The sequence below is a fragment of the Dromiciops gliroides genome, chromosome 3 (genome assembly GCF_019393635.1).
Source record: "Dromiciops gliroides isolate mDroGli1 chromosome 3, mDroGli1.pri, whole genome shotgun sequence".
NCBI classification, from domain to species: domain Eukaryota; kingdom Metazoa; phylum Chordata; class Mammalia; order Microbiotheria; family Microbiotheriidae; genus Dromiciops; species Dromiciops gliroides.
In genome coordinates this window covers 655,327,778-655,346,810 of record NC_057863.1, presented here as the reverse complement: position 1 = coordinate 655,346,810, position 19,033 = coordinate 655,327,778, and the positions used below count along the sequence as shown (strand labels likewise).

Here is a 19,033-nt window from a genome sequence, read left to right as displayed (position 1 = left end):
TATCACACTCTTCACAGTAGCTATTCCAAATATTTTCTTATCTCTTCAGACTTCTTATCATGCTACCTATTCTCTTTACACTACCTCTTAACAAAGAACTACCTCTTCTACTTTATGGTAGTATCCCTTGCCTTGTAGCCCCTTATCTTTGTTGCTTCAAGAAGTGGTAGAGGATTTGACTGGAGGATCAACCGAGGAAAGGATAGATAAAGTGCAGCAGAGAGGGTGGTGCCAAAGTTCAGAGTGAGATGAGAGTATCTAGGGGCATGTAAAAGAGATTGGAGAACAATGGTGCTCCTTACCTAAGTTGGTTTCCAGTTCCACTAATAATACCTCAGGATGGGTTAGATCCAGAAATGGTCAGAGGTCTCCTTCAGCAAAAAGACAAATCCACAGCTCCTGAGTGCTGTTTTCCACCAGATATCTTGTTACAATCCCTGTACCATGAGTGAGTGCAGATTCTAACTCTAGAATTCCTAGACCTAAAGCTGCTTAACGTCATATTGGAAGTGTGTATCAAGCATCTTGACATCTTGTAATTGCATTCCTTTGCCAGCTCAAGGGAGGAACCACAATTGATACGTCCTAAAACTCCTATGTGCTAATTAATCCTGGGAGCAGACATCTTGGGTCTGGGAGAATTATGAGTCTGTAGCTGCTCACAGATATGAAGCATTGTATGGCAGCAGCTAGGTGGTACAGTGGCTAGGGGGTAAGACTCAGGAAGATCCAAGATTAAATCCCTCAGAATTCATAAGAGGGTCAGCCAGGTGCACTGGTACCCCCGTTAAAGGACTCAAACATATGGGGACAGTATAAATTTTACCCACAAAGTAATAGAATGGCAATTGTATCTAGCCACTTCTATTGGGTCATTCTGGAAACTCTTTCAGTATATTTCCGATACACTTGACCTTGTAACTTTCCTCAGTACTTTAGATCCCCACTTTGGCAGCTGTGACTCCCCCTTAATACTTATTCTTGATTCCCCAAAAGGATGGGGTTTCCCACATGCGTATTGTTCCCATTGCCCACCTCAGTCTTTAGTAGTTTGGTGTTCTTATCTAAGTTAAGGGCCCCCATAAAATTTTGACTGCCTCCTAAAAACAAGATTGATGCTATCATCATGGAAACTAAATAAATGTGAATTAGGTTAAAGTGGCTATAAATAGCTGGGTGGGACAGTGGTTAGAATGGAGTTCAACTACAGCCTCTGGCACTTATTAGCTGAATGATCCTTGACAAAGCCATTTTGACCTTCATCTTAGTTTCTCTCATCTGCAAACATGAGGATAATAATAGCCCCTATTTCAAAGTGTTGTTATGAGGATAAATTGAGATAGCATATGTATAAGCACTTTGCAAATATCAAAGCACTATATAAATATTACCTATTATTTTAGCACAACCTGAAAAAATGCTCAATTGATATATATATACATATATATATATGTTAGTTATATATATGATATATAACTAACAAACACACACACATACATAATTACCATCAACACAAAAGCAAGCCATCAATATGAAAGCTCAGTAAATCAGCCAAAAAATTGGAATGAAGTTAAAAATTAACTACAAAGTAAAATGAAAAGCTTTAACTTTCAGGAATTAGGACAAAGTATCTCTGATGAAATCTGTGGTATCACATGATTATCTGTTTTGCCTCTAGACATTGTATAATGGTGAGAAATTCTTCAGTGTGAAGGAACAAGAATCGACATTTTGTTCTCCCTCAGGTTTGTCTTTAATCTTTTATGATAGGAATTGGGTTTCCCCTGTCCATGCTGTCTCCCAATTAATGACTGCTTTACTAAGCCCTGGATCAGGACAGGACCTCTAAGTAAAGGTAAGGGTGTATTGAGAGTTCAATGCTGATTCCTTGTTTTTTACTTCCTTGGTAAATAGGTAGAAGAATCTTAAACAGATTTGTTAGAGAGAGGAGACAATTATCTTAAATACCCCAAGATGGCTTGATAAAACAAACAAACATATCCACCACATGTTCCAAAGGACCGAGTTTTGTTCTGTGAATCAGCACCTTTGTGACATTAAATTGTACTTAAAAAACCCTTGGACTCAGAGTCAAAAGACTTGCGTTAGAATCCTGGCTCTAATACTTACTATCTGTGTGACCTTGAGCAAGCTGATTAACCACCCAACACCTCAGTTTCCAATTTGTAAAATGAACTAGTTGATTGCTAAGGGCTCTCTCAGCTCTAAATCCAAATATTCTCTCCCAAAGTTTCCAAGGCCTCTTAGGAGAGTTATTACCATTCATCCCAACTGTGAACTACTTTAATAAGATCCATTCCTAACTGAACACACTGGAACTAGAATTTTGATTGACATGGGAAAGGAGAAAAGGAGTTGTGGAGGACACTCCTGGCGGGGAGGAAGCTAGTAGAGGAATCAGCCAAAAGGAATTATGAAGAGAGGAGGGCACTGAATGTCTAGAATTGGTTCCTCTACAAATGAGATGTTCAACCCTTGTTTGTTATTGATAATGATATTGAGGGGCAGTATGGGGGAGCTGAGGGGGCTTAGGAGATAAGAAGAGTTTCAGAAAGTGAGAAGGGAGGAGACAAAGAACAACTTAGTGAGAATTTCCCAGGTAAGAATGTAAGAATTTGTCTGTCTGTCCACCTGTCTGTCCATCCATCTATCCATCCAGCTATTTATCTCTCTCTTTATCTCCCTATCTCTTTCTCACTGCCCATCATCAGTAGCCCCAGCAAACACTGAGCACAAAATATGTGTAAGGAACACAACCCCCACCCCACAAACAAACAAGAAAGGGAAAAAAGTGAAAGGCATGTGAACTTGGTGCCTATTTTCTCTTTATTTATTATCACCAGGCTACTATAAAAGTGATGGGGCTTTAGGTATTTGAAAGACCTTTGTCATGTATTCCTTCAGATGCCACAGGTTCTTCCTGGAAAGAAGCTAATTTTTAGTTGGTGACATGACAGCTCTTTGGTGTCGATATACTTGAGTTCCCATTTATACACATCAAAGCAAGTGTATGCACCTTTTAAATTAAAGGTGTTAGGGAGAGAAGGACTTTCAGACTTTTAAATCATGACTTCCATCCATTTAGGGTATTGTGTTGAGGTAACTATCCTTTTGCTCCTTTACCCAAGGCAGCATATAATGCTTCCACTCTATGAGAGTGGAAGACACAGCTAGGTAGTGCAGAGGATAGAGAACCAGTCCTGGACTCAAGAAGCATTTCAAATCTGGACTCAGACACTTACTAGCTGTGTGACCCTGGCAAGTCACTTCATCTCTGTTTGCCTGAGTTTCTTCATCTGTAAAAATGGAATAATAACAGTACCTACCTCCCAGGGTTGTGTGAAGATCAGATATTATAATATTAATACATTTAGCACAGTTTCCTGGAACACAGTAGGTACTATATAAATGTTGTTCAGTCATTTTTCAGTCATATCCAACTCTTTGGGGTTTTCTTGGCAAAAATATTGGAGCAGTTTCCCATTTCCTTTTCCTGTTTATTTTACAGATGAGGAAATCGAGGCAAAAAGGGTTGTGACTTACCCAGGGTCACACAGCTAGTAAGTGTCTGAGGAAGATGAATCTTCCTGCTCCAGGCCCAGCACTCTATGACTGCACCACCCAGCTGCTCATGTAAATTTTAGCTATTATTATTTGAAGTCAATAGACTTGGGTTTGTCCTTGTCACCCATGTGATTCTGAGCAAGTCATTTAACCTTTCTGGGTTTCTGTTTCTCATATATAAAATGAGTGGATTGAACTAGCTAAACTCTAAGGTCTTTCGAGCTCTAAATCCACGATGATATGATGTTTCTGTTGACAATTCTTGCCAAGGATCCACCAAAGACAATGATTCTGTACTGTATAAAGAATGGTGTATATCAACATTACAAGCTGATCTTGCAGTCAGGATGATTCACGTTCAAATCCTGCCTGTGAAATATATTGACTGTGCAGTTCCAGGCAAGCAATTTTACCCCTCACTGCCACAAACAACTCCCAGAGATTGTAACTTGCACAACAATTGCCAATTTGTATTTCTACAGAGTTGCCTAATAAGGAGCTCATTGCATGATGGAATGGCATGTCCAGACTAAAAAAAATAGACTAATTTGGTTTTAAATCTTCCTCAGAATCCTATGTGATAACTTAAGATAGATGAGATAAGATGCTTTTAATCTCAGATTATTAAAACATTATCTTTTCAAGGAAAAGTGTATATTACTTTTTTTTGAAAGGTGTATATTTCTATTAAGATCTCACTGATGTGATCAATTCTAGGACTTGACTATGATTTTCTATAAATTGATAATATTACTTAAAGGATACAAAATTCTAATGCTGGAGAGTTAGTGGTACATGGACTAAATTAATAAGATATAGTTATGGAATGCTACTAATTTCTTGATTTCAGATGTACAAAATGTCAAAGTTGGAAAGGACCTCGGAGTTTCATTTAACTCAACCCATACCTGTAGATAAGCCATTATTAACAATTGGTCACCAAGTTTAAGTAACCAACAATCGGTGACTTAAAAACTCCAATATGGAAGAATACACTTCCTATCAAGATAGCCCATTCTGCTTTGGATTTACTCTAATTTTTAAGTTCTTCCTTACAATGAGTTTGCATGTGTCTCTCTGAAACTTCTTAACTTCCTCTCTTCTTCCATTCATAGTTTTGCTCATAGTTCTGCCCTCCCATGTCCTTTCATTGATTCACAGATAGTATAGTCTATAGATTTCTCAACATCCTCCTTGCATTCCTCTGGAAATTCTTCAGTTGAGCAATGTCAGTTCTAAAATATGGCTTCCAATGTAGAATGACCAGAGTAGATTACAATAGGACCATGAATTTCTGTGTTCTGTGTAATACCCCTCCTTCAAGGCTTTCTATGCACTAACATTTTTAGCTATCCTGGCATGCTATTGACCCCTTTTGATTTTAGGGTCCATTAAAACCCATTTTTCAAATGTATTTATGTAGTTTTGTCTCTGTGATATTATACTTGGGAAGGGTTTTCTTTTCATGTAACTAACAACTTCACCATCCGAGTATAAGACTTGTCTTTATTAAATGTATATTATTCTATTTGACTTATCCAGTCAAGGTGTTTTTTGAATCCTGACTGGCATCCAACATGTTATCTCCAAATCTGATGGCTTTATTGGAGTCATTTCTATCACCTAGAGAGAAGAATAAGGTCTGAACTTGTAGCTTCATTGGTATAAGAAGCTTCCAAGTAAGGAAAATTCTTTTTACCAATTCAGGTCAATATCTTTTCTTCTCTTCTCAGTTTATAGTCTTAGATATTTTTCTAGGACACTGAGAGGTTAAGTGACTTGCCCTGGGTCACACAGTCATATGTGTGTATATGTATACATGTGTACATATACATATAGTTATAGTTAAATATCTCTATCTCTATCATCCATCCATCCATCCATCCATCCATCCATCCATCCATCTATCTATCTATCTGTCTATCTGTCTGTCTGTCAAGGATAACACTTGAAACCAGGTATTTCTGCCTTTAAGGCCAGATCTCTAACCATTACATCAGACTGCTTCTAGTAATAGTAGCTACAATGCTATTAGTACTATTGACTGGTGACATATATACATATATATGTGTGTGTGTATGTGTGTATATATATATATATGTGTGTAGGTGTATATATATACATATGTGTATACACACATATATGTATGTATGTATTTAAGGTTTACAAAACACTTCATATTACTTAATCCTCCCAAATACCTCATGACATAAGTATTCAAGTATTATCCCCAATAGACAGGTAAGAAAATTGAGACTCAGAGTTACTTTCCCATAGTCATATAATTAACCATAATAATAATAATATCTAGCATTTAAATAGCACTTTAAGGCTTGCAAATCACTTTAAGTGTTGTTGTTTTTTAAACTTCACAACAACCCTAGCAGGGAGGTAGCGGTGGTGGTGGTGATGACGACACGTCAATGATAATCATCATCACATAGATGCTAATTGTGAGAGGTGGGATTTGAACTAAAGTCTCTCCTGATTCAAGCATTCTTTTCAACATACTAAAATGCATCTTCCTGCTCCTATAATTGAGAATGAAAAAATGTTACTTTTAAAGAGCATGAAATGTGAAGGCTGTGTGCTTTACACCTCTGTCCCAGAATGACTTTTTGTTTGCTATTCTAGCAATGGACTAGATGAATTCCCTGTTCATACTTTCACTGTGATTTCACTTTAGTGCCAGGGGATGGTTTTATAATGGTTGTGATCTGGAGCACTAAGCCATGTTTCCTCAGGGTTCAAGAAGTCATTTTTACACTCAAGACAAGATTTCTACCCCTTGATTTTTTAATTATTTCATAGAAAAAATAGTCCTACTTAAAAGCTAAAGCAAATTCTAAATTCAGACAAAATGCCAATTTTGGAATAACTTTAAAAATAAAAAATGTGAATATTTATTATAGGATCACACAATATTTTAACTTGAGAGGTGGAAAATACCCTAGTGACCCTAATTGCTTTTCCAGTGCATTATTTCTTCCTACAACATTCCCACGGATAGCTATCCCACCTCTGTGTGAGATCTTCCACTGACAGGTAACTGACAAGATCAAAATGTAGCCTGTTCAATATTTGGACATCTCTTTATTAAGAAGTTGTTCCTTATATTAAGCCAAAATCTGCATCACTGAAATTTCTACCCATTATTGCAATCTTCGTATTTTGAACCACCACAAAATGTATCTTCTCTCTGTCATATGACATCACATCAAATATTTGAAGTCAACTCTTATTTTTCTACCCTAAGCCTTTTCTTCTCGACACTAAATGTGTGGAGGCAGCTAGGTGGCACAATGGACAAAGTACTGGCCCTGGATTCAGGAGGACCTGAGTTCAAATTTGGCCTCGGACACGTGATACTTATTAGCTGTGTGACCCTGGGCAAGTCACTTAACCTCCATTGCCCTGCAAAAAAAAGACTAAATGTGTATGGTTTCTTCAACTGTCTTGATGTGATGCAGTTTCCAAACCTCATGAATTGTTACTCTGCTGCAGGCATTCTCCAGTTTGTCACCATCTCAATTGCATAGTGTGCTCACAGGAGAACATAGGATCTGGCCATGACAGAATAAAATGGAAATGCCATCTTCATATTTCTTACAGGAAGCTAAGCAGGCTTCCCCTGTATCCATTAGCCACTCTTCTCTCAGCCGCATTCCATAGATTTTGGTATAGTGCATATTTCCTAGCTTTCAGATGCCTTATCTTATGAAATTTACTAAGAAAAAAAAAACATACAGCTCAGTGTAGTATCCATTTACTTTAAATATATTTCTATACTGAATTTCACTTCATTCCCCACATGCAAAAGGATTTCCAAAATAAACACTGTCATTACTTTTTTCTTTCTTTTGAGCAAAATTCCTCCAGTGAATAGCCTTTCTACTTACTGTTTGGTGTAAACTGCTTGTGATTTCTTCTTAGTAAATTTGATTCACCAAAAATATGTCATAAACTCTACTAAGTTTCTATGTAAGAGGGTGGGATACCTGTTGAAATGGATTCTTAATGGACAGATCCAAGGATGTGTGATGCAATTACAAGCAAGTTCTATCAATAATTACACTGATAATGAATGGTGGTTTTCTTTTATTAGGTAAAAATCAATTCTTGGAAAAAGAAAAAACATAATGGCTCTCCCAGAAGATGATAATACAGTCAGGGAGAGTATTAATCTACAGGACATGCAACTTGGTGAAAAGCATCTGAAAAAGAAAGGTAAAGCCATAAAAGTGATATGTAGCCAAGAATCCTTCTCTTTCTCTCCATTGAAAGTTTATTAATTTAATTCAGCGAATTTACTGGACACCTACTGGATGCAAAGTATTCAGTACCAACTAAACTAATACCTTTTGGATATTTTCTCTGTGTCAGGAAATCCATGAGATCCTGGTGATACAAAGACAAAAAAGAAATGTTTCCTTTCCTGAAAAAGTTTGCTCTCTGCTGCATACGACAAAATGTAAACAGATAAAGAAAGGGAATGTTATTTGAGAATGGAGAACACATTAAAACTGGTGAGAGGCAGAGATCAAGGAAATCTTGATAGTGGGCTATCTGCTGGAAAACATAGGAGTATATGTGATCAAAGATCCATATAAGGGTTAGTCTTGGAGAAGAGAAATGTCATTTCTTATCCAAGATAGGAGTTTAAGGAGAAAGTGGGGGAAGATGTCCAAACATTGTGAAAAGAAAATAAGGAGAAAAAAAGCAGAGTTTAGGAAATGACCTCAATTTTAATGAGGTATGTACCTTAGGTGAGATCGTGGGAAAAGAAGGTGTTATGGGAGGTTTGAGAAGAGAAGAGAAAGTTTGGAACAGCCACTTTGGTGGGTGGGTTAGAAAATTAGTTCAGGAGATACTATATGATTGGGGGTCATGATAAGAGCAAAGAACAGGGTTAGAGGTTTTAAAGCATAAGAAAGGTGGAATGATAAAGATTATGATCAAATAAAGGAATTTCAAAATTTATGAACATGGAAGAATACTTGTGAATGACAGCCATTTCATGAATGTGGTCATCCTTGTGTGTAACTCAGCTAGAGTGGAGGAGTAAGTCATAAGTTTAGTGGGTTGGGAAACTTGGAAGTTAGTATATTTGAATAGACAATCATTATGTATGTTGAAGTTTTCTAGTATGAAGGCAGGAGTTAAAGTGGAGGGGGAGACTGTAAGAACTCATTGAGGGGGAATGTCTTGGAGGTTAATAGGTAAAGAGCAAAGAGAAAAACAGAAACTCCATTTGGAAAGATAACTTGGAGTCAGATTGTGTTATAATGAAAAGTTTGCAGATTTCTAAACATGAGAATGAAATAATCAGACCTGTCCTTAAAGTAGATGATTTTAGTACCATGTGGAAGATGGAAGAAAGAGAAGAATCTGGGGCAGCTAGGTGGCATGGTGGATAAAGCACTGGCCCTGGATTCAGGAGGACCTGAGTTCAAATCCAGCCTCAGACACTTGACACTTACTAGCTGTGTCACCCTGGGCAAGTCACTTAACCTTCATTGCCCCATGGGGGAGGGGAGAAAGAGAAGAAGCTGTAAATTGGAATGCAATTAGAATGCTATTTTGGGAGAGAAGTCATAAGCACCTGAGGTAAGGTGAGTGGAAAAGAGACAAACACGAAAGATGTTATGGTGGCATGGGTTGAAGAAGAAGAAAGTCAAGGATGACTCTGATGCTATGAACATGGATGGCTGGAAGGATAGTGATGCCCTCAACAGATGTTTGGAGGGGTGGTGGGATTATGGGACAAGGCTTTGAATGTGTTGAATCTGGAATGCCTGTAAAACATCCAAGAGGAAATATCTACCCGGCAGATAGTGATGTCGATCTGAAGGTAAGAAGATATCTAGATGAGATTTGCAGGCTTTAGAATCACTTGCATGAAGCTAATACTTGAATCAACAGGGACGTTAAGGTTATTAAGAGAATGTAAAGAGAAGAGAGAAAAGGGATCAGAACTGAGCTGGAGAGGACAACCACGTCTAGGAGAAGGAGCATATAGTATATATTGATTACCCCTTCCCTTTCCTCCCTGGGTTTTCCTAAAACTGCTGTCTCAGTTCTCCTCCTACCTTTGTGGCCACTCCTGTTTCCTTTCCTAGATCCCCTACTCAATTTATGTGAAAATTAATATTGATTTTTTTTTTTTTGCGGGGCAATGGGGGTTAAGTGACTTGCCCAGGGTCACACAGCTAGTAAGTGTTAAGTGTCTGAGGCCGGATTTGAACTCAGGTACTCCTGAATCCAGGGCCGGTGCTTTAACCACTGTGCCACCTAGCTGCCCCAATATTGATTTTTAGTTGATTTTACTCTGTAAGTGATTTAATTCTGGAATCACATTCTGTATTCCAAAGCCTCTTCTCTGCCTCTGAGTGAAGAAGCTCATGTGTATAAAAGTTTAGCCTCTCTGAAGTTAGATACCAAAAGCTTTCCCACAATAACTATTAAAGAAGAATCCTGTTCTCAATACTCTCATAAAATATTTTCCCAGAATTCCATCAAAGTTTTGTGTGTTATCCTTGAGAAGCTGAAATAATTGACCCTTTCCCGTATTTAGCAATTAAAATGGTAATATCTAATCCCCTAGTCACCAATGAATCTACATACCTGGGTCCTTATCAGTGACCCTAGGATGAATCTGGGACCCACAAAATTTACAAAAGCATTCCTTAGAGATATAGAGAGGTAGTCTTCATCTTACATGGGCTCTATGTATTTTCTAAATGTAACCAATCATGATCTCCCACCACATGATGCTGGGTGTACTTTGTTCTATACTTATAAAAATGAGTTGCATCTTCAAATCTGGATCTTTGGCATAAAAGGAGGCCTTTATTAACCCCTTTATTAATAGATTTGACACCATATTAATATGCTCAGAGAAATATACCTCCATTTACTTTTTTGTTAAATTTCACACTCACTAAATGTAGATATCATGCAAGTCCCAGGAAATGTTTTATTTATTTATTTATTTAAATTTTTTTTTTAAGTGAGGCAATTGGGGTTAAGTGACCTGCCCAGGGTCACACAGCTAGTAAGTGTTAAGTGTCTGAGGCCGGATTTGAACTCAGGTACTCCTGCCTCCAAGGTTGGTGTTCTATCCACTGCACCACCTAGCTGCCCCAAATGTTTTATTTCTATATCTGTCTCTCAGTGATCTCATCAGTTCTATGTATTCAATTATCATATCTATGCAGAAGATCTAAGATCTAGAGAGATAACTAACTGTGGGTGTCTCCCAACACTCTAACTTGGGCTCTCTCCTTTTCTTCTCCATCCATTCTATTTTACTTTATGATCTTATCACGTCCTATGGATTCAAATATAATCAAAAAAGTAATAACTTCCAGATCTACTCATCAGGCTCTAAACTCTCTCCTGCTCTCTGAGCTCATAGCTCCAGTTTCCTATTGGACATTTTGAACTGGATATCCCAGAGCTATCTTAAACTTGGCATGTCCACAATTTAACTCAGTATCTTTCACCCCAACTCTTCCCATATTCCTAGCTTTCCTATTACTGTGGAGCATACCACCACCCTTCCAGTGACCCAGCTTCATAACTTAAGTATTATCTTTTATTCCTCACTCTAAACCCACATATTTAATCTGTTGTCAAGTCCTACTGATTCTACTTTCATAACATCTTAAGGCCCCTTCTCTTCTTTGACACTGTCTCTGGTCTGGTGCAAGCCCTGAATGCTTGGACTACTATAATAGCCTGTTTTTTTTTATTTTCTTGCTTCAAGTTTTTCTCCACTCCAGTTCATTCTATACTCAGCAATCAGACTGATCTTCCTAAAGGCAAGTATGACCATATCATTTTCATATTCAATAAACTCCAGTAGTTCCCTATTACCTACAGGAACAAATATAAAATCCTATTTAACTTTTAAAGCCCTTCATAATCTGTCCCTTCCTACTTTTCATGTCTTCCAATATCTTACTCCCTGTCCCCCTCCACATATACACACACTTTGCAATCCAGGGATAGTGGTCTCCTTACTGTTTGTTACACAAAATCCACTTCCTGATTAGGGATTTTCACTGGCTGTCTCATACATGGGTTGTTCTGTCTTCTAATCTCCATTTTTTCATTCTCACTGGATTCTCTTGAGTCTCAGATAAAATCCCATTTACTACAAGAAGCTTTTCCCAATCTCCTTAAATACTAGTGCCTTACCTCTGTTGTTTATTTCCAATTTATCCTGGACACATCTTGTTTATACATAGTGGCTTGAGTGCTTATATCTGGCATTAGAGTGGGAGCTGCTTAAGAGTAGGAACTGGTTTTATTTTTTATATTCCCAGCACTTAATGAAGTGCATGATATATAGTGGGCACTTTATAATGCTTACTGACAAACTGAGATCCAGCCTCGAAGCCAGAAAGACCTGGATTTTATGACATATAAAAAGTTCAAGAAACATGGTGCCTGGTTAATTAACCATCATTTTATTAATTAAGATTAGTGGATAATTAATAAAAAGGTAATTTGGCTGTCTCTTCTAAACCCAACACCCCTTTTGAGACCCACTTAATGCTTATATGCCTTTGGAAGAATGTGTCCCTGAGGGTGGAAATCAACTCTCATTGGTTAACATATTATAATGAGAGGTGGGCCTATTCTAATGAAGGTCTGGGGGACATGAGTCTAATCACTCAGTCTTGGTCAGAGACTTGTCCACACCCATACCATCCCTAGACAAAAGGGGAATCCGCTTCCACTCAGAACTGGATGACTAAAACACCATGGGAAAGAATCCACCAATTCATCTGAACTAGAATTTCCCCAGTGGGGTGAATCTGCCCAAGATTTCATTTTATCATTAGCCTTGACCTTCTGGATAAGCTACAGGGACTGCTTTATGAATGAGGAAATAGGAAGGGGAAAAACCTTAGTCCTAATTTGATAGTTGGTTATTAATATGAGAGAAATAATTCCTCTCACTCTCTTATTTTTGATTTTATTGAGAAATACAGTCTTCTCAACGAATCACTAACTGATATGACAGGTGCGTCATCAGGGATTCTTAACTAAGGGGCTTATGATGGGAAACAGTGTGAGAGGGAAAATGGAGCAAGACTGATGGATACACTGACAAGATCAAAGGGGTCAGTGCCCTCTGAGAAGCAAATCTTACAGATAAAAGGGGCATAGGGGAAAAGTCAGCAGTGAAAAAAAATGTCCATTTTGTAGAAGTTTCATCCATAGCTATATGATTGTCTGGAAATATCTAAAGCAGCCCTCTGGTCTGGGTGTGGTTTCAGAACCGTTTCCAGCTGACTGGTTTCTCTGGTTCTGGTAACTTATGGAGATCCCCCTTTTCTGCCAAAAAAATCTCTTGTAAAATTGGTCTTCACACAATTTTACATTTACTTTGTCAATAATGAGATCAAATAGTGAAAGTAAGCTCAAATATTGTGTCTCTATTATGACAAAATCAAATTTGGAATCTTTTAAACCAGAGAATTTCCATGTTTAGGTTTATCTATTGTCATGCCAATATAGCCAAGAAACTCAAATACAAACTGATAAATTAGAAAACTCTGAATCCAGTATCTGTACTCGGCCCTGCTCCTTCCCCCATTAAGAGGATGAGCTTTTGTAAAAGAACAAAGAATATTTTTCACAAGAAGATGAACGCCAGTGAATTCTCTAAAAACCTGCCATATTAACCACAATTGTAGGAAATGTCAGGATGGAATGTATAAATATACATTTAAAAACAATACTTATCAAATGAGTTGTTTATAACAAGATATTTTCCACTTCTAGCCACGTTCAAATGAAGAACCCCTAGTAAAAGTGGATCTCTCTCTTTAAATGGTTGTCTCTTTAAGGCATTTACAAGATAGTCCACAAGGCATTCTTCATCTATTATAACTAACTATGCTGCTAGTCTTTTCATTAACACAGAACTGAGACAATTTTGGTGTTAATCTCACTAAATAATATCATTATATCCTGGTTTCACAAGTCTTTACATCATTGCCTAATTCTCCCCATACCATTTTGAGAAATTAAAGGACCTTTTCTTACACAGGAATAAAACTACTAACTTGTTAATTAAACAGTTAAAAAAAACTAGTAACAGATAGCAAAGCTAAATACTTATATATTTAATTGTTTAGAATATAGAAAGGTCTAAATTTTAGGCTAAATACCTGAGATCTTATACCTGCATTTCAGTATAGTAACTCAGATGCATTCCAATATTAATATAAAAGATCTAATATTGTGTTTATACTAGTCACCTAACATGTTTATGGAAATTTTCCATAAAAATAGAAGAAAATAGCTACACAGTAAAGGAAAAAATGTTCCCTTATCTTGATGTCAATCCCAAACTAGCACTGAGCCAGACTTAAAGTCAGCCAAGTGGAATTTTTTCATTCAAGAGGAAATTCTATACTGGGGAAATTGAGTCAGGAGAATCCTACCTCATCCCATGCCAAGAGTCATTCTCTCAACCTTTACCATGAGAACTCCAACTGTAGTTCATGGATGTCAACCCCACAGGGTTGTTGGCATCATGGATCATTGCCTTAACAGCATTATTTCATGATCATACCTGGAGTCAGACTAAGAATGATATCAGTTACAGTTCCATAAGGTCTTAGATAGTAAGTTCCAATGATCATAGCTCCAGGTGGATTCAGCTTTCAATATACATAACATTCCCCTCTGCCTTTGTACAGGTTTCTCCATATGACTGGAATGTACTTGCTTCTCATCTTCACATATTAGAATTCCTAAAATCCTTTAAGACTCAGACTAAATGCCACCTCCTACATGAGGACATTTGTGATCTCTCCAGTTGTTTGTATATCCTCCCTCATTTTTTGCTTTATGTTTTATTATTATTTACATGTTTCCTTCCCACCCAATAGAATGTAAGCAAGGACTTTTTTGTTGTTGCATTTCCATGACTTATCACAATGCCTTGCACATAGTAGGCAATTAATAAATGCTTATTGAATTAATAGATAAATCCATCAAAGGAGACTGAGAAGTAATGATCATGCAGGTAGGAGGAGATCCAGGAGAGAGCAGCATCACAGAAGACAAGAGAGGAGATTTTTCAGAAGGAGGAAGTGATCAACAATTTCAAAAATTTCAGCAAATTCAAGTATGTTCAAGACCAATAGACCTTTGGGTTTAGAGCTAAAATTATTACTAAATTTGGCAGAGCATGTTTAGATGTGTGATAGAGGTGGAAGACAGGTTATAAGTGGTTGGGGAACATAGGCAACTTTTTCTATAAGTTTGATTATGAAAGAAAAAAAGATGTAGCATTATATCTTAAGGGGATGGCAGGGTCAAGTGATCAAATTTTTATTGTTTTTTTTAAACAAGAGATACCTAGACTATTTACAGGCATTGGGGGCAGGGACTAGTACACAACAAGAAAATGAAGGTGTGAGAAAGAGGGAGGGAATATATAAAGGGACAAGTTCCTAGAGGAGTTGCAAGTAGATACAATCATGGGTAAAAGTAGAGGGGTAGCCCTTGTTCTGAAAGAGGACATTCTCTTCCTCTGTAACTGGAATAAAAGAGTAGAAAATGGAAGATGATGTAGAAGAGTTTTCAAAAGTAAAAGGAGAAAGGGAACTCATGACAGATGTCTTTGATTCTTTAATTAAGAGATAAAGTCCTTTACTGAGAGGGAATACATACCCTATAGAATATACTCTGTGGGATATTAACTTAAGAATTAGACTTAAGAATCACTTTTCAGAGTATGATTGATCCTCAAACAATCAGGGAAAAATCGAAGAACCACGCACATGTGAAGGCTCAGATGGGATTAGATTGACATAAATATGTAGTGAATTTAGCATGATTTCAAGATCCCTTTCAGCAGCATGTAAATGGAGTGAAATAATCAAGTGATGAGGGTATTCCATGGTTGTTGTTTGTCAAGATGTGATATGACTGATGATAAGACCAAGAGTCGAGAGATGCATGACTACCTGATAATATAAATTTAAACACCTCAATCATGGGGCCATGATAGGAAAGGAGGGAAAGTGAGACCAAAACATGAGTTATGGACAGGCAGAAGAGGGATGAATGGAGGGACTAGATATTCAGTTCAGTCATTTTTCAGTTCTGTTCAACTGTTCATGACCCCATATGGAGCTTTCTTGGCAAAGATACTGGAATGCTTTGCCATTTCCTTCTCTAGCTTATTTTACAAATGAGGAAACTGAGGCAAACAGGGTGAAGTGACTTGCCCAGGGTCACATAGGTAGTAAGTGTCTGAGACCATGTTTGAATTCAGGAAGATGACTCTTCCTGACTTCAGGCCTGGCACTCTATCCACTGTACCATCTAGCTGACTAGATATTACAGGGAGGATAAATAAGAGGACAGAATCACAGAATTTGAGTGTTGGAAGAGACCTCAATGGCCTGTTTCCTCATAATAGCACCTACTTCACAGAGTTGTTGTAAATGAGGAGCACCTAGGGGGTGCAGTGGATAAAGCACTAGCCCTGGATTCAGGAGGACCTGAGTTCAAATCTGGGCTCAGACACTTGACACTTACTAGCTCTGTCACCCTGGGCAAGTCACTTAACCCCAATTGCCTCACCAAAAAAAAAGAAAAAAAAAGATTAAATGAGATACTATACATAAAGAACTTTGCAAACTATATTGATGATTTAATGTTAGCTTTTATCATTAAATGTATTATTATTAACTGAATGAGAGATAGTATGCATGGTGTACAGATATCTGGCCTGGAGCCAGGAAGTCCTAGGTCCAAGGACATACTGTGACACAATGCTTCTGTGACCCTTAACCTTTAAGTGCTCTAGGCAGTTTGATACAGGGGAGGGTACTGAGGATAGGAAAAGCCCTTGAGACCAATGTCATATAAGAAGAGATTGAGGAAGCAGCTAGGTGGCACAGTGGATAGAGCACCAGCCCTGGAGTCAGGAGGACCTGAGTTCAAATCCAGCCTCAGACACTTAACATTTACTAGCTGTGTGACCCTGAGCAAGTCACTTAACCCCAATTGCCTCACCAAAAAAACCAAACAAACCCAAAAACAAAAATAAAAAGAAGAGATTGAAAGACCTGGGGATGTTTAGCTTGAAGAAGAAGAAGAAGAAGAAGAAGAAGAAGAAGAAGAAGAAGAAGAAGAAGAAGAAGAAGAAGAAGAAGATGACGATGATGACTCAGGGGACATGACAGCTCACTTTAAGTATTTGAAGGATTCATATCACGGATGATTAGACTTTTTCTGTTTGGTCCCAGAAAGCTGAACCAGGAATAGATTTTAATGTAACAGAGTACAAAAAGTTGATTGATATAATTTCAAATTTTACAATGCAACTAATCTTTAGGATATTACCATTTGTTGAATTTGGATGCAGTATCAAAGAAGAATAGCTACAATTACCCCAAAAGACTAACTGTACTCTTTTTTCCAACTATATATCTGTTATGCCAAATCTTTTTCAACTAAGTACTTAAACCAAAACAACATATGACAAGAGGTCCAAGGCAGAAGCAGATAGAAGAATCCAACTGTCTTCTATTAATCCAGACAATAAGGAGATTTGGAAAAAACATTTGTTTTAGAAAACATAGTTAATTTTACATAAAATATATTATGTTAACATTTAATGGATTTTAGTTATTTAAATGAATTAACAAATTTTAAAATGTTTGTTTTATTTTCTAATGCAATTATTATTGATAGATATAAACTACAAAATCTGTCAGATAAACACAATCTCTATGATATTCAACAATATTTAGGAGTTATGTAAAGAGCAAAAAGTTTTAGAAGCAGTGCATAATCGATCTCAATCTCAAAGTAAAATGATCAATAAGTTAAGCATAATTTCATTTTCTTGGTAAAAAAGCTGAGGACTCTAGAGACAAGATGTTGCAGGTACTGTGATACTTGTTTAGATGGTCACTTTTTTTGTTTTGTTTTGTTTTGTTTTTTTGGTGAGGCAATTGGGATTAAGTGACTTGCCCAGGGTCACACAGCTAGTAAGTGTCAAGGGTCTGAGGCCGGATTTGAACTCAGGAACTCCTGAATCCAGGGCCGGTACTCTAACCATGGCACCACCTAGCTGCCCCCTTTAAAATTTTTTTTTTAATTTTTAAATTTTTTTTTGTGGGTTAATGAGGGTTAAGTGACCCGCCCAAGGTCACACAGCTAGTAAGTGTCAAGTGTCTGAGGCCAGATTTGAACTGAGGTACTCCTGACTCCAGGCCAGTGCTCTATCCACTGCACCACCTAGCTACCCCTAGATGGTCACTTTTAATTAATATCTTTTCTTTATTTTAAAACATGGTTAACAGGACAGGGTATAACAAGAAATTATTATGATGCAAAAAGCAAAATAAAAGTGTAGCAGATGGAAAGGGCTATTTATTTAGTTTGTAGCCCTGTAATGATAATCCACACTTCCTCATTCCTCTGCTTTCTGCAACCTTCATAAAAGCAGATTATCAGTTAATGAATTAGCAAACAAGAATGTTATATAATTCGGTCACCAGGTGGTGCTATCATAAGTCACCAGCCAAGTGGCTTGAATCAAGGATATTCAGTGCATATGTGTTCACTTTAGAAAAGCCAAGTTTCCCCTCTGTCCACAAGAAAGCATTAATCATTTCAACTTTTATACTACCTTCCTTTTCCCTTTCCACTCCACATCCCAAATGTTCCAATATCAATTACTTTTCTGTGAATGAACTTTGGTTCTGAACCAATATAGATCTAGTATTCTGTAGAATATGCTTCAAAATTATTAAAAGAGAAACATCTCTAATATCTACTCTAGAGAAATAAATCTTCTATCTTTTTGACAAGTCATATTCATATGACTTACATGATTGACTTCAGTGGCCACATGATCTGCAAATACACATGCACACAATGAGATAATCATAATGGAATTGTGGCATGGCAAAAAAAAAAAATTAACTATAAAGAAGCAGGAGTGCTAATGCAACCTTGTCTTAACTTCCCTAAAGATAACCCTGAGCACAAAAGACACAAAGCTCCCACCCCTTCCTATCAAAGTCCCCAATCATTATCTAGGGGTCTATTTATTACTAAAATAATCTTTTAAAAAAACCCTCATCGGGGCAGCTAGGTAGCGCAGTGGATAGAGCACCGGCCCTGGAGTCAGGAGTACCTGGGTTCAAATCCGGCCTCAGACACTTAACACTTACTAGCTGTGTGACCCTGGGCAAGTCACTTAACCCCAATTGCCTCACTAAAAACAAAACAAAACAAACAAACAAAAAAAAACCCTCATCAGCTGAGGAGGAGTGTAACAAAACAGCTGAATTTGCTTTAAATGCTCAGAGAGTGAATTTAGGAGTAGTTAACAAAAGTCTTCTGAGATTTTAAGAAGTCATGTTGGTCAAAAAGAGAACCAGGAACATTGGGTCCA

At 37.4% G+C, this 19,033-nt stretch overlaps 1 protein-coding gene across 3 annotated transcripts in view; it reads left to right on the top strand.

Moving 5' to 3' along the window:
- The first annotated feature begins 1,637 nt into the window (after positions 1–1,637).
- Positions 1,638–19,033, top strand: part of LOC122746502 (sodium-dependent phosphate transport protein 3-like) — a 54,163-nt gene continuing 36,767 nt past the window's right edge. The window contains exons 1-2 of one of the 3 annotated variants that reach the window (XM_043992152.1): positions 1,638–1,745; positions 7,691–7,812. In XM_043992152.1, coding sequence (XP_043848087.1) covers positions 7,725–7,812 — 88 coding nt within the window. In that variant the 5' untranslated portion in view covers positions 1,638–1,745; positions 7,691–7,724. Of the gene's footprint in view, positions 1,856–3,562; positions 3,582–7,690; positions 7,813–19,033 lie in introns of those variants that run through there. The other 2 variants (XM_043992150.1, XM_043992151.1) reach the window with 2 other exon arrangements.